This window comes from Marmota monax, unplaced genomic scaffold (assembly GCF_021218885.2).
Source record: "Marmota monax isolate L192 unplaced genomic scaffold, Marmota_monax_Labrador192_F-V1.1 WCK01_AAM20220418_F8-fsc00021, whole genome shotgun sequence".
Classification (NCBI taxonomy): domain Eukaryota; kingdom Metazoa; phylum Chordata; class Mammalia; order Rodentia; family Sciuridae; genus Marmota; species Marmota monax.
Window position 1 is genome coordinate 22,966,157 of NW_026695228.1, and position 20,892 is coordinate 22,987,048.

Genomic DNA, 20,892 nt, shown 5'->3' on the forward strand with positions numbered 1-20,892 from the left:
ACACACACACACACACACACACAGAATGGAATACCATCAGCCACACAAAGGACAAAATCCTGTCATTTGCAGCAACATGGATGGATCTGGAGATCATCATATCAAGTGAAAGAAACCAGTCCCAGAAAGACAAGTCCCACATTGCCTTTTATTGTCATGTCTCCTTTGTTTCCTCTTGCCTGTGACAATTCCTCAGCCTCTCCTTGTTTTACACAACCTTGCCAGTCTTGAGAAAGATTGGCCAGGTCACTTAAGAATGTCAATTAATGTGGATTTGTGTGATGTTTCCCTCATGACTACATTGGTTCCAGAAAGCAGAGCAGTAGCAGAAGCACCCCTTTTATCACATCATCTCATGACAGCACATCATCCACGTGACATTCCTGTTGATGTTAACCTTCCTCACTTAGTTTTAGGTTTGCCAGCCCCCATCCCCCAAACATCCAAATTACTTGAATAAGTTCATTGCAATGTAAGTCACATACTATAGCATCCACCTATTCAAAGTTCATGTTTCATTGTTTTTTGGTTTATTATGTAATTATTTAAAATCTGTGGTAAATTATATATAACACAGCATTTGCATTCTAACCATTTTTTTGGAGCATACATTCAGTGGTATGAATTATATTCACATTGTTATACAATCATCACCACCATCTATTTCCAAAAATTTTTCATCACCTCGCATAGAAACTTTTTAACCATTAAATAATAACTCCCTGTCCTCCCCTACCCACAGCTCCTGATAACTTCTAACTTACTTTCTCTATGAACTTGTCTCCTCTGGGGTTCTTCTTATTAGTGGAATCATATAACATTTCTGCTTTGTGTCTGGCTTATTTCTGTTAACATAATGTTTTCAAGGTTCATTTGTGTTGGAGAAGCACTTGAGATATTTTAACAGATAGAAGTTAATATAGGAATTGAGTCAGGAGTGGTGGCACATGCCTGTCATCCCAGCCACTAGGGAGGCTGAGGCAGGAGGATCATGAGTTCAAAGCCAGTCTCAACAAAAGCGAGGTACTGAGCAACTCAGTGAGACCTTGTCTCTAAATAAAGTACAAAATAGAACTGGAGATGTGGCTCAGTGTTCAAGTGACTGAGTTCAATCCCTGATACCAAACCACCACCACCACCACCACCACAAAACCCCCAAAACCAAAATTCAGGTAATAGAGGCCTCAAAAGGCAAGAATGAATCACCAGGATTTATTATTTATTTATTTTTGCAGCTCTGGGGAGGGAACCCAGGGCCTGTGCAAGCCAGGCAAGTGCTCTAACCACTGAGCTCTACCCTCATCCACAAGGTTAGGATACAACCATAAATCATTCCTGTAGGAATCAGATGATGAACCTAGGCCTGGGGGACAAGAGGGAGAGTTGAGGCTGTCAGGCTGTAGCAGTTTGGAGGGGGGAAAAGGAGGTTCTGGGTGCATCTGTACATGTGTCTCAGAGATGGGGTTGCTGACCAGCTGGTGATAGCATGTACACTGTAGGGGACACAATGATGGTGGCTCTGTGGAGGGCAAAAATGGTTGGAAAGGAGATGACTTGATATTGCCGGTGAAATCAGAAAGAATCAAGTTCCATTTTCCTCCTCCTCCTCTTCTTGCCTTTCCTCCTCTTTTGCTGTGTACTGTCAGGAGCTATAGGAGGCCGATTGAGTGCAGGGATCCTGCCTTGAGGTCTTGGGTGTGGATTCTGGGTGAGGACATGCATCATCAGTAGGGGGATTAATTGAATGAATTGGCTGGGGCTTATAATTGACTGCTTATAATTGATTGCCTGGAAGAACAACTTCATAAACAGATGGAATATTTTAATCTCAGATAACACAAGTGTTCACAGTGCAGGTGGATCAGTTCCCAAAGCTCGAAATCTCATTGTCTTTCTTGCATCTCATGCTGTGTCGGGAGTGGTGAATGAATGATGGTCTTTGAACTGCCAAGAGACAGAGGCAACACCCCTCCGGAGAACTCTTAGTGTGAAGGTGCCACACTAAGATGGAGATGGCCCAGTTGTATGGTGATGCCGTGTTCATAGTGAAATTCCTTGCTAAGTAAGGAATTTTATTAGTTCATAACGTTGGTTCAAACAGCTGCTGTCCAGAGAAAGAGAATTATAAGCACAAGCTTGATAAGCCCTAATTGGGCTTCTTTTATCCTCAGCTTCAGCTCTGTTTATCTTGAAGAAGATTTCTCACAATGCCTTCTGATGTTTAAACCTATGTAATAAATGTGCCAAGCTTGCGGTGGTCAGTCTTCTTCCACCAGAGTTTGGCTGATCCACTGGGTCCTGGCCTTTTCTCTACTTTTGTGTCGGTTTGTCTTTTCTTAATCCCCCTCACAGCCTGGTTCATATAGCCCTGAATAAACTGTTGCCCAGGACATGACCATGCTGCACTTGTAAATGGCTGTGCTTCTTTGGTAGTGGATAAAATTTGAATGCCAGGAAGTAGAAATTACTCATAGAAAGTGGGCTTGTTTTTAGCTCATGGATTCTGTACATTTCTTCTGTGGTTGCTAGGAACCCTTAACATGCCATTCATTATGATATGTACGTTTAAAATGTTTTTTTTTTCTATATTTTTCATTGGTGCATTACCATTATATGTAATAGTGCAATTTGTTGTTACCTAGTCATACATGCACATGCACGCTATAATAATATACTTTGGTTTATATTATTCCCCAGTATTTCCCCTTTCCTTCTCTTCCTTCTTCCCCCTGGTCTCTTTCCTTTACTCTACTGGTCTGCCTTCCATTTTCATGAGATTCCCCTCCCACCTTTCTTTTCCTTTTTCCTCCCTAGCTTCCACATATGACAGAAAACATATGACACTTGACATTCTGATTTTGTTTTATTTTGTTTAACATAATGCTCTCAAGTTCCATCCATTTTGCTGCAAATAACATAGTTTTGTTCTTCTTTATTGATGAATAAAACTCAATTTTTGTATACACTGCATTTTCTTTATCCATTTATCCATTATAATGTGCACTTTTAAACTGCCTCCTTCACTTCGACCTTGTCTGGTGGTGTATTAGTCAGCACAGAATAGGTTATGCTGCAGTAAGAAATGACACCCCCACACCCCAAAGCCCACTGGCTTCTGAAAACAGAAGTTTAGTCTTGGAACCATCAAGTATAGGAACCAGATTCTAAATAATCACATAACAGAAAACATAATTTTATTTTATTCACTTTTATATTTTACCATTTTAATTCTTGTGTGTGTGTGTGTGTGTGTGTGTGTGTGTGTGTTGCAGGGGATTGATCCCAGGCCTTGTGCATGTGAGGCAAGCACTCTGCCAACTAAGCTATATCCCCAGCCCTGAATTCACTTTGTTTTATAAAATTAATGTATAATTTTAAAGTGTGGTTTTAGTTTTGAAGAAAAAAATCAACAAAAAATAAACATTGGTCTTATCTGAAGAAATGATATTTGAGCTGTAATATGACAGATAAAAAGGTGGTTGGAGGCTGAGTGTGCAGCCCAGTGGTGGATGCTAGCCTAGCAGGTGTGAGGCCTCGGGTTCCTTCCCTAGTACCACAAAGGGGAAAAAAGATGGCTAAAGATGATTGGGAGGAATGATCTTGGTAGAGGGCTCTGAAGTGGGAGAGAGCCTATTTGGGTGATGGGGGAAAAGGCCAAAGTGACTGGGGCAGAAAAAGTGAAGGGAAAAAGAGGGGAACATGTAGGGACCTAGAAGTTAAGACTTTTTTTTCTTATCCAAAGAACAGGATATTATGAAAGATTTTAAGAGGATGCTTAGCAGGTCAGATGTGTATTTTAACTTTTTAATTTCCAGTGCTAGAAATGGAACCCAGGGCCTCATGCACACTAGGCAAGCACTCTGCCAGCCGGGCCCAGATCCACATTTTTAAACGCCTGATTTGCATTTCAGGAATGACTTGGAGAACAGAGCAGTTAGAGGTGGGTTTTCAGGGAAACGAATGCAGCATAAGCTGCAAGGCCCTTTCTTTCCAGGACCCTCGAGAGGTCCTGGGAGAAACCCTGGCCATTTTGTTTGTGGGGCTGAACTAATTCTGTACAGGTGTTTTGTATTTTTCTTAAAGAGGGACTCTTCCTCCACCCAATGTACAGGTCCTGCAAAACCTATAAACCAGTGGTGGATGCTAGCCTAGCATGTAGAGGCCTCGGGTTCCTTCCCTAGTACCACAAAGGGGAAAAAATGTTCCTGATTCACAATAAGAAATATCTAGGCTAAACTTTCAAATCCTTACTTTCTTTTTTCATTGCTGGGGATCAAACCCAGGGCCTTATGCTTGCTATTCAAGTGCTTTACTACTGAGCTACATCCCCAGCTGCTGCCTTATTGAGTGATTAAAGAAAACTCTTATTCAGAAGAGGGGTGTTTTGAAGAACTAAGCCATGGATTTCAGTGGTGGGGAGACTATTAGATGAGGTACAGTTTTTGGTGGTGACCAACTCTGGCCAACTTTAGCAAAACTGGAAGATAAAAACTTATTGGATATATCTAAGGAGTAAAACAGTATTTAATATACATATAGATATAGAAAAAGGTTGCTATAGTAGAAATAATTAATATATTCATCATCTCACAGATACCCCAATTAACATATTCATCATCTTACAGTTACCCCCCTTTATTGTGGCAAGATCACCTGGAATCTTCTTTCTTAGCATAAACCCTAGGTGTGTAGGAAATCCTGGAGGGCAGCCCTCATGTGTATCCTCTAGCCTTGCTCTGCCTGTGCATCTGCCTCTTTGTACCCTTTGACCTACATCTCCCCATTTCTGCTCCCACTGTTGGTGTAGCAGGTGTTTGAACATCATGCTGGCAAAGTCCATGTAAACCCTCACCTCTGCTAATAAGATTATTGGAAAAAGTGAGGTCAGGCACCAATCCTGTTTCTTGAGCCAGAATATGGATTCAAAAGAAGCAGGAGAGATTCCCTCTATAGAGGCAAAGGTTACACCTGTTCTCCATCCAATGAAAGGCCCAGGCTGCTTTCTTCTTCATACCAGGCATCAATGGTATTGAAGAGAAATTCTCTTTCTTTGGGATCTTTAATGGAAATGTCAGGAAGGAGACTATACCTTTCAGAATGTATGTTTGCCATGGCAATTTGGAAGCCATAGATAGCAATGGTGGGCTTCTGTAATTTGAACTTCTTGGCTAAATCCTTCTGTCAACTTTTCATTTACTATGCCATTACTTGCAAATGTGATATAAAAATCTGTCTCCTTGGGCTTCAGGGCTTCCCAGTGCTAAAAGACCTTGGGAAGATCCACCTTCTTGGCTGTGCCAAAAGAAGCCCAGCTTTCTTATACATCTGCCACATATCATGGTATTCAATAGGAAGGATGGCCACGCGGGGGCAGGATGGGTCGTGGTAATGGTGATGGTGAGGTCTTCTCAGCAGTGGTTCATCCTTCATGCTGGGGGCAGTGACTTTAGTTTTCGGCTTGGTGGGCTCCTGGAAGAGCTGGCCAGGACACGGGTCCTGTTCTCCTGTTGGCCAAGCTGAATTCCTTCAGTGGTGACAGTGCAGCTGCTGCTGGCCCATGATGGTGGTGAGCAGTGTGCAGATCCAGAGCATGGTGGTGGTGGTGGCAGAGGTGGAGAGCAGAGAACGTGGTAGCTGGGACCCCAGAGCACTCCTGTGTTTTTGGTAATAGCCATCCTAATGGGGGTGAGGTTCTATTTAATTGTGGTTTTCATGGACAATTCGAATTTACTGGAAGGATAGTTGTCAAACCTTTTTTTTATTAGGGCCCTATAGAAAATATTTTCAGCTTTGCAGGCCATAGGCTGCCTGTTGTAACTACTTCACTCTCCCTTGTTGGACAGAAGCAGCCACAGACAGCATGCAGATGAATGAGCATAGCTGTGTGGAAACAGAGCTTTATTTGTGGGAAAAAAAAAAAAGGCTGCAGACTGGAGTTTTCAAGTGGGCCATAGTGTTCTGAGCCTTGTATTCAGAGGCTCCAGATTATTGGATGTTTAGCCTGCAGCTTGGTACATGAGTGGGTGCATAGGACTTGGCATGTGCATCGTCCTTGATATACTGGGGTCTGCACTTGCCTACCTCTGCTTTGGCCACTTGCTCTGCCAGTCCCATGCATAAAGCCCCAACCGCTGCTATGGTTGTGGCTGTGCCGCAGATGAGGAACACTGTGTCTACCACTGAAGATGACCCTGTATGAATCACTCTTTAGTAAGGGACTCAACCAGATCATGAATGACATGCTGGGCTGGGGAATGTAGCTCAGTGGTAAAATGCTTCCAGACTCTGGGTTTGATTACCAGAATGCCCCCCCCCCCCCAAATCCTTTAAAAATATCTCATCATCAGAAATGAAACGCCTATGTGAATAGATGGGTGTCAGCTGCCTGGGTACTTAGAGGAGAAAAACTTTGAGGCTAAATCTTAGTTCAGTGGGAAAGGAGATGTAATTGATTAATCATGACTCTCATGGGCACCAGGATGAAAGTAGTGATATACATTTGCTAAATATTTGTGTTCCTGCAACTAGCTGTTTTCCAAGGTTCCTTATAGTTTCAACAAGGCACAGTTCTGTGTCTGTATACCTCCCTGGGAACATTTTGGAGATGGAACAGTCATGTAAAATATAGTCATTTAGTTCAGAAGCATGGTCTGTAATTTTACAAATTCCTAACATATCTGCTTGTGTAAGAGACACAGTGTGAGTAATGGTGTGAGTCTCCCAATTCTGTTCATGATAGACACAACCCAGGAGGCAGCTGGACAATGAGAGAAAGAAATCAATCCATTACTACCTTTACCTCAGCCTCACAGCTTACACAGAAAGCAGATTCCAACACATTTTTTTTTGGCAAGATTTGACAGCTGTTTATTGAACACTAATTATTCCAATCAAAGATTCTTTCCTGCCCTCTAGAAATTGTAATTTCCAGTGTTTCATTCTGAGTAAGAGGGGAACATCAACTAGAAAGACTATAGGGAATGGCTTTCTGGAATAAATAGGGGTGGGAGGTAGTGGAAAGAGGGCCAGGGGAGAGAGAGAGGGCTCCTTAGCTTGGGGGAATGGGGATAGCAGAAGCTTAGAGGGAGTGCTGGTGGCAGGTGGGATTGCAAAGCTGTGAGAAGTCAGGATGTGGGGTTTGCTCTTGGTCCCTAAATAATAGGTCTCATGTCTTCTAGAGCTTTCCAGAGGGATCATTCTTGTGGGTTGTATGGAGGAGAGATGGAAGGATGGGCTCAGAGGGGCAAGGAAGGACCATGGTTGCAAAAATGAAGGTAGGAGAGGGTGGAGGTGGAGTTCGGAGGATGGCATGGAAGAGCAGCTGAGGCACGTGTGTAGGCTGTTCCAAAGTCAGGCAGGGCTGGGCATGGTGGCTGGCAGGATATGAAGGGGCAAGAAGAGAGGAGTCATTGATAAACACGGAACCCCCAACCTGGGGTCCGAGGATGTGGAAGCCAAGGAATGTTTGGAGAAGGGACCAGGAAGAAAAGACTCATCTTTAGTCAGAAGTTTTCAAGATGGCGGATGTGTCCACAGCAAGGGCCAAAGACTTGGAAGACAGCACAGCCCAGTGCTGAAATTCCACAGAGGTGACCTGGGCAGGTGGTTGTTGAAAATTTCTAGAAGTCTCTCAGAAAACTACCACCAAGGTAGGAAAAGAAAAATTTTTTTTTGTCAGTTCTAATTAGAAAAGATTTTTGATGGATCAAAACTTGGCAGATAAGGAAAGGAGGCTGGGCTGGAAGTCAGGCCTTGACTCTGTTTATGTCTTGCGGTGTGGCTTTTGACTAATTACTTAACTTCTCTCCACCTGTATCATATGTTCTGCAAAATAACAGGATGACATTAGGGGATCAGCTGTGATTGAAAGTTGAGTTGTGAGGATGGATGGGTGGATTTCCTTGGGAAGAGTTCAGTGCCTTATAGGGACAGACATTAGGAGAAAGGGGCCAACTTGACACCAACTTGCTAGCTACAGAAGCAGGGTATAGGGGGAAGAGCAATTTTTGCTTACAGAAACCCCAGGGTTTATGAGTAAATCACTGGGAGATGGAATGGATGTGGACTGAGGAGGAGATTATAGTTCCAGGTGAGATGAAGGAGCCAGCTAAATTGTCACTGGGGTGGGAGGTGGTGAGCAAGCAATGTTTGCCAGTGGAAAATATGAGCTTTATCTAGTTAAATTTCCAAGGATATGATTCATAGGAAGAAGATCTCAGCTGAACACAAGAACAGAAAGTAGGATAAGTGAATGCACTCAGAGGTTGCATTAATAGAAGTAGAGAATCCAGCCTGAGAGAGGTGATGCTAATGTTGTCATCATGCCTTGTGCTCAGTTGAGGTTGGCTTGCTCTAAGAAGAACATGGATGAGGGGGTGTAATGAAAGAGGGATTGGGTACCAGGTAGCCTTGGGAAGAGATTTTAAGGAATGGTGAGAGCTGCCTCTGAAGAGAGAGAGCACCTGAAGGAGAGCTTCTCCCTGCTTTTTCTACTTTTATTGTAGATAGAGTCGTTTCCGGAGGGTGCTTTGGATTTCAGGATTCACTTTCCTTGCTGTTCCTTCCTGAACCAGTTCTGCTTTTGCCATGCGCCTTGTCACCTGCAACAACAGGTGTGATCAGCTTGGGGGGCTGGGTCCCTAGGGGAACCGATGCAATGGGCTTACGGGGAGGTTAGGGAACAGGGCAGATGGGTATCCATGTCCCAAGATGGCAGACCTTCATTGTCTCCTCCTATGCCATAGTTTCTATGGAATCATTACATGGATGGGTATAGCTATGTCTCTATATCTATATCTACATTCTGATCTGCAACAAAACACATCACCGTTAGAAGGAAAAACTTTGTCCAAATATTGGTTAAATAAGAATGGTTTGTTCACAAATGTTTATCTGTATTTCACATTCTGTGGGCTTTGGGAGTTCCTGCACTGGGGAAATTTGTTGCTGGAAGACAGACATCCTAGCTTCTGTGTTGGGTTTGGAGATGGGGAAAAGGGAGAAAGATCAGGGGGAAGCTCAGCGACCTCCACTTACACTATGCTCAGCCTGAGTGGGGGTTCCAGGTAATCTTGTTCTAACTTACCTCCGTCAGAAGTTGCAGGATGGGTCCTTTCCTGTTGCAGAACACATCTGTTAGGGTTTGGATGAAGGTAGACCCATCCTCGTCATGTCTGTAGGCGAGGTGCCCTGGGGAATTTAAGAGAGGAGGGCTTGGGGAAGCTCTGGGGGTGGGAGTGCAGGGGACCCTGGAATAGGGTGGGCCCTGGGGGAGAGGCTCAGGGATCAGGGCCAGGGGAGGAGCAGAGGCCACTCTGGGCAGCTGGGAGTGCTTACCCTCCACTGTGGAGTAGACATGGAGGATATCCGTGTAAGTTGGGATGGTTTGAGGCTCATCCTTGGTGACCATCATCATCTCATCTCCACCTATTGTTTCACCGAGGTCTCTGTGTTCTGAAAACACCAAGAGAAGAAGTCAAGGTCAGAGAGGCAGATGCAAAGGGGGAAAGTCAGGACAGTTCAGCACATGCCAGGCTTAGCTAGGGCTCTGGACCTGGTATGAGGCCGCACTACGAACATGGACACTGGGTTCTCGACCTGTCCTTACCTCCTCGACAGGCCTGCACGATGTAAACCTTAGGCTTGCCTCTTAAGGCCCGGCAGTTCTTGTTGTTCAAGGTCTCAAAGAGGTCGTCCAGCTTGACCATCTCCTCATCTTCTCCCTTGAGGAGGCCTTCTTCTCCATGCGCCATGAGCACCACAAAGGCGCAGCTGACGGGTTCTTTCCAGTTATCTATGACATCCTGGAAATTTTTCAATTCTTCCTGGAATTGCTGGAGGGACAGAAATGGACGGGTTCAGATAGGGCCCCAGAGCTCACCCATCTGGTCCACCCCGCTTCTCTCTTGGCCTGGGGTTGGCAGCCCAGTACCTGGGCAGTGGGATCTCTCTTCGTGGTATTCTCAAATCTCAGCTGCTTGAACATGTATTCCAGGGCACTTATATCTACTTCTGAACCTTCTCGGGCTTTGGTGACACACAGTGTCAGGGCCAGACGGGCGCCTGACATATCATATGCCTCCTGGTCCAAGAGATGACAAAAATCAAGGGCAAAGAGGTCAAGGAGAAGCAGGAGATGTATTCAAAAGAGTTAGGGTTGCCAGGAAAAATAGACAGTGCCTAGTGACAAATAAAAAAAAAACAAATAAGAGTTTAGTATATCTCAAATATTGCTTGAGATATAATTATACTCCAGTGTTTTTGGTTGTTGACATGAAGTTCAAATTCAGCCAGACATCTCTTATTTTTATCTGCCAAATCTGTCAGTGCAACTGGGTTCTGGCTCTGCCTTAACAAGACTCCTTGGATAAGTCACTGCTCTTCTCTGAACCTTGGTTTCCAAATGCAGATAAGTGTGTGAGTAGAATTTTTAAGGTCCCATCCAGTTGTCACATTAGTGGCTTTATCTCTGTCCCCATCCTTTGCAAGAGTGTGGTGAGCATTCCTTCATGACTTCCTCAGTGTAGAGGTCTGAGAATTTCTGAAGCTAATTCTGAGCTTCTACCTGATTCTGTGTGAGGAAGACTATTGGGGTCTTTTAAGAAGAGAAGCAGGATACTGAGGACCATAGTGATAAGAATGTGATCTTTGGAGACAGAAATACCTACGTTTCTTCCCTCTCCCTCCAATTTGGGTTCCATCCCAGAGTCCTTTTGTTGTCATCTGGAAGATCACAAAGAACCTTCTAGCTCTGAGCCCAAGTCATTATTATTTTTTCATTCTTGTGCTCTTCAGGAAACAATGAGTTCCTCTCCTCCCTCCCTGTCGCCCTGTTGAATCCATCTCACCTCCTCCAAAGGCCGAGGATTGATCATTTCCTCTTCCATCTGTGTTCAACTCTCGTCACCCTTGCTGATCCTGGGGTCAAGAGAAGATAGGTGAAAGGTCTCCAAAGGAAGACAGTAGGAATCAGGGGGCAGATTGGTTTGTCTATCTGGATTTTTGAGAATGAATAGGACCCCAGTGCTGAAGACTCAGTACCTGGTCAGACCTAGACAAGAGATGACAGACCATGGTGTATTTCCTCTATAGAGTGACAGTCTGGTGGAGTCTTTTATCCATGGAGTCCTTGGAAAACCTGTAATCCCACCCCAAATGCCATCCCTCTGGACCTTCCCTGTCTGTCTTTCAGGATACTTATCCTGTGATGGGCTAGACTTCTCCTTGGTAGGTCCTGGATGGAGGAGCATATTCTCCTCTTTTCTACTCGGGAGATGTCTGACTGGGGAGGCATCAATCACTAGGTGCTTCAAGGTTGGGTTTAAAATAAGAATTTAATCAAGGTGAGGAATACTATTTTGAAACTGTCTTGGTGGGTCTCTAATCTGAAGAGGTCAGTATATCTCCTTCTCTCTGTTTTGAGATTGAACATCTGTCAAGGTTTCCATTTTCCTCTCTGTTTTTCTCATTGGCTGAAAGGAAAGACTTCTGTCATACTCTTGGGCGCCCCAGTGCCTTGACTTTCTTTATACTTCTTCCTCAGCCTGGACAACTTGTTTACCTGTCAAGACCCTTTCCCCGTGATTTGGATGGCATAATGTCTGACATGCCTTCCTTATCCACTCATGCACCCATCCTTTTATTTATCTATCCATGTCTTCATCCAACTTGTCTACCCATGCATCTTTTCATTTACTCTTCCATCCACCCATCCATCTGCTCACCCTTCCAGTCATCAATTCACCTACCTGCCACCCATTACCCACTAACCATCCATCCATCCACCCACCATCCATTATTTATCCTTCCACCCATCCACCCATCTGTCCAGCCAGCCAGCCACTTATCCAGCAATACACTCTTTCATCTATCCAGCACATATTTCTTGGGTATCTGTTGTATGTTAAGCACGGGGAACACACTATACATGACAGACATTCTTCTTGCCCTTCTGTAGCTTTAATCTATGACAGAAATGAACATTAAATCTCTCTTTTTCTCTACACACACACACACACACACACACACAGCAGGTGCTGTGAGGAAAAGGAGGTGAATGTTGTGAAGGAGGAAGCAGAAGGAGTACAGCTCTAGAACCAGATAAACCAGACCCAGGAGCTTGGTCTTTCCCAGCTGCGAAACCTTAACCATCTCGCTCTCCTCTCTGAGACTCACTTTTCCCATTTGAAAAGGAAGGACTTGGGAAGAGTGCTAGGTGCTTGGCAGCAGTGGGCCAAATAAAGCAGGTTTTATGACCTCTATTAACTTTTTGTACATGGCCGCTCCCTTCTCTAGATTCCCACAGTTCTGCCTATTTTTACTTTTTTTAAACATTTGTTCAATATCACTTTAATCATCTCTTTATGGTCACGCATATATAGATTGCAGAGGCATTTACAGGTAGAAAAATAATTTTACAAGTGTATGATCACACATTTTATACGCAATATTAAATAATATTAATTTGTCTTTAATAGAACAAAGAGTGACATGAACATAAAAGAGTAGTATTTTCAATTCTTAACCTCATGGATGAATCAGTCGGTCAGTTTCCAGATTGAAAGCCTGACATCTTTATTTCTGTCTCCACCAGGGCCAGCTGTGTGGTACAGAGGTGGTGTCAGGGAGAACAGCTATAAACAAAAGAACAAAGGAAAGAAAGCCTGGCTAGATGGATGGGTGGCAATCTCTCCAGTTCTGCTGGCACTGAGAGGGAGACCGTGTGTGAGAGACGGAGGAGCTGGTAGGTACCAGTCACTTACCAGCTGCAGGAGTAGTTGCTCCTTAAGCCAGGCTCAGTCTTGTCACTCTCCTAGCTGCTGGCACCAAGAAGGAGTCAGGTCCACTGCCAGTCTTGGAGAGGGGGCTGACCGGTGTGGGGCCTTCCTGGGTTTCTCCCGAGAGGCCTGTGATTCGTGCAGCACAATCATCTGGCCCTTTATTGCCAGCGAATTTTCTGTCAGTCGGGAAACCTCATGACTAGGGGACACACCCTTGGCACAGCCTTGGTGTGGAAATAGAGTCAGACGCCCGTGGATGAATGCTCTCAGGGCTTAGCTGACACCCCCTGGCTAAGGTGGCTGAGATGGAGCATCTAAATTAGCCAGTGGTTTTTGGGCCAGCCCAGCCACAAGACCCTCCACCCGACCATAGGTTTAGCTCATCTTGTTACCATCCAACATTTCTACCAAGACAACCCATCCATTCCACCGTGAACTGGGCAGACAACACTGACTGTACTTGTTTATTATCTCATCACTCCTCAGGAGCATTGTTGATTGGCATTGCTGCTCCATTTTGCAGGTGGGGAAACTGAAGCTCATGGTGGTGAAATCCAATGACTGTTCCACATCGCCTAACCAGTTGACGGGCACGGTTGGCGTTCATATCCAGGAGGGTCCAGTCCAGCTGCCTTAGCTGATACCTCAGCCCCTGTCTCCTCTGCTTCGTGGCCTCCCTCCTCTGTTCTTTCTCGCCATTTTATTTTATGTCAATAGCTTTAATGAGATATAATTCACACACTTTACAGATCACCTACTGAAAGTGTCCATTCCAATGGCTTTAGTAGATTTACAGAGTGGTGCAGGGTGTCCTCACCACAGTTTGTTTTAGAACATTCTTATCACCTCAAAACAAAAACAAAAACAAAAACCCTGTACTCTTAGCTATGGGCTCCACTTCCTTCATACATCCCAGTCCCAGGCAACTGCTAATCTACTTTCTGCCTGTATGGATGTCCCTGTTCTGGATGTTTCCTAGGAATGACATAACAGTGTATGTAATCTGTAATCATTATTCTATGTGTTTGGCTTTTTTTCATAGCGCAATATCTGCAGGGTTCTGCAATATAGCGGATATTAGTACTTCATTTCCTTTTTTATGGCTGAATACTATTGGGTCACATGGGTATACTTCATTTTGTTTACCCATGCATTTGTTCTTGGCATGTGGGTTGTTTCTATCTTTTGGGCATTTGAATGATGGTGTTATACATATACAACTTTTTATGTGAAGTCATGTTTTTATTCCATTCCTAGGGGTGGAATAGTCAAACAAGACAGCACAACTGGACCACTTTTGTCCCTCCAATTCTTTCATTTGCTTTGAGGTTTCCCAGGAACAAATGTAAGGAGTCCACCTTCAGTTCCCACGTCTGCATTGACTTACGCATATTTAACTGTTAGTTTATATGTGGGCTCATCTACAGTTTTGTTGTGATACCGTTTTACTCACCTAATTTTATGCCTGCGTCATCTTCCCATGTTAGCACTTATGAATCAATACCCCTTCCATAAGTTGGTGTTCTTTTAAAAACTTTTCATTGGAGAAAAACCTACATGTGTAAAAGTATACGAATGCTGATGAAGTTTCACAACTCAATACATCCCTGCAGCCAGCACCTGCCCAAGGGAAACAAAGTGACCAGCCCTGTGTCCCTGAATTTCTTCTTCGGTTTCCTTTTGGCTATTACCTTGTTGCTGCCACCTCCAAAAATCATCCTAATCAAGGACGCTATGGACCATTTCTTCCTGCTTTTGGTATATCATATAAATGGAATCAGATAGTATATTCTTTTTAGTGTTTGGTTCATCCACTTAATGTTATGCTTGTGAAATTCAATCATTTCAGCACGTGCAAGTAGCTTTTCAATCCTATTGCTTTAGAGCAGTGTTTCTTAATCTTTGTTCATTATTTTCCCCTAAACCATCGTAGACATTTACCCTTATTGTCCCTCTGTAAAATTTTATACAACAGATATACCATATCTATCTATCTACCTACCTACCTACTTACTTACCTACCTACCTGTCTATCTAATCTATCACTTATCAATCTATCCATTCGTTACCCATCTATCCATTGTTTGATAGAGATCCATCTGTCGTCTATCATTCCATCTGTCTGTATACCTATCTCTCTATCTGCAATATGACATATCATGTCTATCTACCATGAGCAACTTCATGGTTTATAAAATTCACATTATCTCATAGACTGAATGTACAGTAATTTGTTTAGTCATTTCTCTGCTAATGGACATTTCAGGTGTTTCCAGTTTTTCTCTATGACAAGTAACGCTGCCACTGAATTTAAATTCTCCTTTACTGAATTTATTCAACAAATATTTATCCAATGTTGTGTCAGATGTTGAGCCAACATCGGCAAATAAAATGGACACACTTCCATATTTGTAGAGATTACAATCTCATGTTATCCTCTCCTTCCCTTCCTTTTCCTTTTCCATTTTTCCTGTCACCAACAGCACTCACAGATCTTGCAAAGTATCTCACTGTCCCTAACATGTATTAATTACAGACTGTACCCCTTCCATAAGTTTTCTGTGCAGGGGGAGACACGGGGCACTGTTGGGCTGTGTAAGGGAAACACAGAGCTTCTTGTCACAACACGCGCTCTGAATCTCCTTATAATCACCCAGGTAGGGTCTGACTATAGCACAAGGGGATAGAGCAACAGGCCTGGGAAGGTGTGGAATCATCTTCAGCATTTGGGAGACATGACATCACTTAATTCTGCAATGGTGCGAAAAGTACACATTTTTCATTGGAAGAGAAGTGAAAACAGAGAAACTCTGAAATACATTGTACCCAACATTCCACCCTTACCCGGGGTCAAACATTTTAGCCAACCTGAGTTTCTGCCACCATGTTGCTCTTTGAAACTTCATTTTTCAAAATATGTTTATAGGATCTGGGCATCTGAGAAGATCAGATTTTGGAGTAAGAAATTTGAAATGGGAGGTGGATGCAATGGTGCTAGAAAATGTCCAACACCTGGATTGTCTCAAAATGAAACAAAACAAAACAGAATGCAACAACAAACAAAAAACCCTCAAACAATAAAAAGCAAAAAAATATGTTTATTTATAGTGTTTGCCAATTTCCATGGTGTAAGCGCTCCCACAATGGCTCATCTCAAGTTTCCAATATGGCGTCATTGAACATGGATTTGGGAAGTCCCAGACTGAAAAGGGTATCTGTCTTCTCAGGCATTGTAGGGAGGCAGGTGGGTCCAGAGAGTCTGGTCTCTGGGTGAGGGACATGGCTGAGCTTTTCACTCAGAGCCAGGCACACAATAAGTGCTAAGGAAGGAAAAGCTGGGGGTATGAGTGTGCTGGGGTGTCTGGTTATTTCCTCCAATGGAGAATGGCAGAAATGGCTTCTCATCAATTCCACTTTAGCCCACCAATTAGAGTTGAGGAAGCCCTGAGATACATGTTTACACAATGTCAGAATGTGAAAGAACCTATGTGTGACCATGGGCTAAAAAACAGTTAATTAATCTACTAGTTTAATGACTTAATCAGAATTATTGGACATTTGGCTAGCCAGAGAAAGACAGCTTGGTATAGAGACTCCGAGGAGGGAGATGCCTTGGGGCCACAGGGTCATGTGCTGGCTTTCCAGGGGAGATGCATTTCAGTTGAGATCAGAGGAATGAGTACGTGTATTCCAGGTGGGCATATGGGGGGTAGCTCATGCAGGGGGATCCCAGCATGGGCGAGAGCAGAGGTGGAGGAGAGATCTTGGAAGCTTCAAGGCTCCATGCCTGCCACCGTGAGGCCCTAGGACGAAGTGTGAGGGACAGTGGTGAAGAGAGGTGGGTTGATGGTGAGAGATGAATCTAGATGGAGAGAAGTGGGTCCGGATGGGGAGGGGTGAGTCCAGGAAGGAGTGGGATCACGAGGGGGCCTGGGGCCATGCCAGGGAGTCTGGGATTGGCTGGGCTGTAGGATGACCAACTATCCTGGTTTGTCCAGGACTGAGGGGTTTCTGGCATGTGGGGCTTTCAGTGCTAAAAAGCCAGAAGAGTCCCAGGCAAAGTGAAATGAATTTGTCACCTAATTCACAGGCAATGAGATGCCGCTGAGGAAATCTGATCAGGAGGGTGACACAATATATCTCCTGGATCACAGGTCAAATGAGGGTTCTGGAGGGAGCTGTCTCTCAACCTGCCCTGGACCAGGTTGGATGCCAAGTCCACAGCTTCCGGCACTCCTTCTAGGCAGTCACGCTGCTCTTAGAATGCTGCTTTGGGGTCTTTCCTCCCTAAAGACAGGTGGCTGATGACAGCATGAGCCTCACACGTCAGGTTTGCTTAGTTCCCAGCAGAACATGATACAACATTCAATAAATGTCCATAGATGATGAAGGTCTGGGGTTGTTGGAATTGACACTTCTGTTCCTTAAAACTACAAAACTCATCAAGAATGTAGCATGGAACTTTGTGCATTTTTTTTTTTTTTTTATGTGGTGCTGAGGATCGAACCCGGGCCGCACGCATGCCAGGTGAGCGCGCTACCGCTTGAGCCACATCCCAGCCCCATTGTGCATTTTTTTTGACCAACATTTCCCTATCCCCTCCCCCGCCCCCATCTCTGGGAAAATTCTACTCTCAACTTCTAAGAGTTTGACCTTTCCAGATTTCACATGAAGGAGAGATCCTGTGGGGTTTGTCTTTCTGTGCCTAGCTTATATGTCCTCCAAATTCATCTCTGTTGTCTTAAAATGATACGAATTCCTTCTTTTCAAAGGCCGAGTAGTATTCCTTTGTGTGTGTATGTTTTTATCTCTGTGTCTCTGTATCTATCAGCCTATACCACATTTTCCTTATCCACTCATCTATCGATGCACACTTAGGTTGTTCCCATGCCTTGGCTGTTGGGAATTGTGCTGCAGTGAACTGAATATTTACATGCAGATAGCTCTTTGACAACCCGTTTTTATTTCCTTTGGAGATAGACCCAGTAGTGGGATGGTTGGAGCACATGGCAGTTCCATTTTTAATTTTTTGAGGACCCTCCATACTATTTTCCAAAATGGCTATGGTCATTTGCACTCAATTTCAATTAGACAAGAGGAATAAGTTTGTGAGGACTTTTGCACAGCAGGTGACTATAGGTAATAATAATGTATTGTATATTTCAAAATTCTAACAGTAAATATTTAATATATTTAATTTTCAATATTAAAAAGATAAGAGAGATGATGGATTTTTAACCTGATCTAATCATTTCATATCACATACATATATCAAAACATTATATTATATCCCACAAATACACAAAATTATGTGTCAAATAAAAATAACATTAATAAAAAATTTAGAAAGGAGTGTATTATGAAAACAGTTAACACAGGGCTTGGGCGGCATAAGACCAAAACCATGAAATCTTAGTGGAATGTGAATCTGAATGGCAAGAAGGAGATGTGTCACTATGGGCTGGGGGTGGCTGTTAGCTAATTAACAAGCAGTATTAATTAGTTGTATTTATTATTATTAATTTGTTAGTTGTCTAACTTTAGTATTTTAGTGCTTTATTGTTTCATTTTAGGATGGAGAACAGGTTCTGTGATGTGGTCCTAGGGTATCCAGATAGTCCGTAGATGGAGGTCAAGGTGACCAGTGCTGAGATGGGGCTGTGGGATCCCTAAGGAGGCCCCTGACATGGCCCTGCACAGAGAAGTGGGACTGGTTGTCCCCAAACCTGCATATTCCTTCTGCCTTGGCTGCAGGCAGATCACGTCACTTTTCTGAGCTGGAATTGCCCCACGTGTTAAACCCACTTCTGTCTGGTGAAAAGAGAGTGAAAGGGGAACTCTTAAACTGTGGGTGGAAATGTAAATTAATACAGCTGGTGTGGAAAATGGTGTGGAAGCTCCTCAGAACGTCAGGAACAGAGCTATCGCACCACCCAGCAGCAGGTCAAAGAGACATCTGCACTCTCAAGCTCATTGCATTAGTAATCACAATAGCCAAGCTACGGAACCATCCTAGGTCCCCACTGACAGACGGGTACAGAAAATGCGGTTTACATATATTATTCAGCCATAAAAGAGGATGAAATTTTGTTATTTGTAACAATATGGGAGCATCGAGGACATTATGTTAAGTGAAATAAGTCAGACCCAGAAAGACAAAGGCCACATGTTTTCACTTACATGTAGATGTTAAAATAGTTGATCTCATAGAAGTAGAGAGTGGCACGGAGGTCCACAGAGCCTGGGAAGGGTGGCAGGAATGAGATGGAGAGAAGATGGTTAAGGGGGACAGGGGTGCAACTGAAAAAAGGAATAATTTTAATTTCCATAGCACTGCAGGATAATATAGTTGACAATAATGACTTACATATTTCAGAATACTGAATATTCCCAGCACAAAAGAATGATCAGTGTTTGAGGTGATGGAGATGGCAATTACTCTGATCTGATCATTATACATTGTAGGCATGAATTGAAATGTCACACCGTACTCCATAAATATGTATGACTGTTTCATGTCAATTAAAAAAGAAAAACCCCACCCTACTCCTGAGGGTGAAATGAAATGATCTCTGCAAAGTGGCCTGGCACCACCTTACCATTTGGCAGACTTGGATTCAGACCCTGGTCTTGGAGCTGTGGACATGAGGTCATCCCTGCTGCCTCCATGGCTGCACGTGGCAATGACTTGGGGAGCTCTTTTTTTTTTTACTTATTTATTTAACTTTTAATTTTTATTTGTTCTAATTAGTTATACATGATAGCAGAGTGCATTTCATTTCCTTGTACACAAATGGAGCACAACTTTTTACGTCTCTGGTTATATGTGACATAGAGTCGCACCATTTGTGCATTCATACATATATGAATGTAATGTACCTAGGGTAATGATATCCTTCTCATTCCACCATCTTTCCTGCTCCCGTGTCCCTTTCCTCCTACCCCTTTGCCCAATCCAAAGTCCCTCCATTATTCCCATGCCTTCTCCGCACATTATGGATAGCATCCACTTATCAGAAAAAACATTCGGTCTTTGGTTTTTTTGGGGATTGGCTTACTTTGCTTAGTATGATATTCTCCAACTCCCATGCATTTACCTGCAAATGCCATAATTTTATTCTCTTTTAATACTGAGTGCGTGTGTGTATCTCTCTCTCTCTCTCTCTCTCTCTCTCTCTCTCTCTATATATATATATATATATATATATATATCACAGTTTCTTGATCTATTCTTCTATGGAAGGGCATCAAGGTTGGTTCCACAGTTTAGCTATTGTAAATTGAGCTGCTATGAACATTGATGCATCACTATAGTATGCTGATTTTAAGTTCTCTGGGTATAGACTTGGGGAACTCTTAATGACCTGGAAACCTGGACCCTCCTCCAAAGATTCTGATTTAAGTGATCAAGCTGGGGTCTCAACCTTGTATTTGGAAGAGAGAGAGAGAGAAAGAAAGAGAGAGAGAGAAACTCCAAGGTGATTTGAATGTATTAAGAGTTGTATTGAAGGGCTGAATATGAATGACCAGTTTTGGGGAAGAGACAAATAATAAGTAGACAAGTTAGTGCATGAGATAATATGATGGTGACATGTTTAAAATGAAAATAGACCCAGAGAAGTGATAGAGAACCCCTGAAGGAGGCAGCAGGATGTTTGAGTCAAATCCTGGGAAGTGGAGGTGCTCAACCCACGTGGCCACCTCCTCCTTCCCTTCCAACAGCAGTTCACCAAGGTGGCTGTATGCTGGAATCCCCCAGAGAACTTAAAAATATCAAGGCAAGCCCCCACTCCTAGAGACCTGACTGGGTTGGTGGGACCCAGGCCACATGGAACACAAAATTAGTCACAGTGACCACCTGAAAGTGTACAGTTCAATAGCATGAAAGTACATTCATGATGTAGTGCAACTGTATTCCAAATAGAAGCTCTGCACCCATTAAAGCAGTCTCTTCCTTTTCTCCCTTTTCTAGCCACTGGAAACCTTTAATATACTCCATGTACCTATGGACTCGCCTATTATTATTTTTCGATTTGCTTATTCTTACTTATGATTGCCAAAAGGTGGAAATAACACAAATGTTCATCAGTGGATCAACAACACATTGTATGTT

The 20,892-nt window shown here is 43.4% G+C and overlaps 1 protein-coding gene and 1 pseudogene across 2 annotated transcripts; both read right to left on the minus strand.

Moving 5' to 3' along the window:
• Nucleotides 1-1,357: 1,357 nt before the first annotated feature.
• LOC124087651 (ribonucleoside-diphosphate reductase subunit M2-like) lies at nucleotides 1,358-6,114 on the minus strand (annotated as a pseudogene).
• A 740-nt stretch (nucleotides 6,115-6,854) lies between these two features.
• On the minus strand, nucleotides 6,855-12,935 carry Casp14 (caspase 14). 2 transcript variants are annotated; one of them, XM_046436397.2, is made up of 7 exons: nucleotides 12,762-12,935; nucleotides 10,848-10,917; nucleotides 9,932-10,081; nucleotides 9,608-9,833; nucleotides 9,337-9,453; nucleotides 9,086-9,189; nucleotides 6,855-8,600 (listed from the first exon to the last, which is right to left on the minus strand). In XM_046436397.2, the coding sequence occupies exons 2-7, from the start codon at nucleotides 10,884-10,886 to the stop codon at nucleotides 8,496-8,498; spliced, it is 741 nt and encodes a 246-aa protein (XP_046292353.1). In that variant the 5' UTR covers nucleotides 10,887-10,917; nucleotides 12,762-12,935; the 3' UTR covers nucleotides 6,855-8,495. The 2 variants fall into 2 exon arrangements, with proteins under 2 accessions (XP_046292353.1, XP_058432557.1); XM_058576574.1 differs by having other exon boundaries at nucleotides 9,932-10,179.
• Between the last annotated feature and the right edge of the window lie 7,957 nt (nucleotides 12,936-20,892).

Coding starts and splice junctions, on each gene's coding strand:
- Casp14 (XM_046436397.2), bottom strand. CDS start 10,886: ATGGAAGAGGAAATGATCAATCCTCGGCCTTTGGAGGAG. Junction 10,082..10,847: donor ATCCTCGGCCTTTGGAGGAG/GTGAGATGGATT, acceptor CTCTTGGACCAG/GAGGCATATGATATGTCAGG. Junction 9,834..9,931: donor AGAGAGATCCCACTGCCCAG/GTACTGGGCTGC, acceptor CTGTCCCTCCAG/CAATTCCAGGAAGAATTGAA.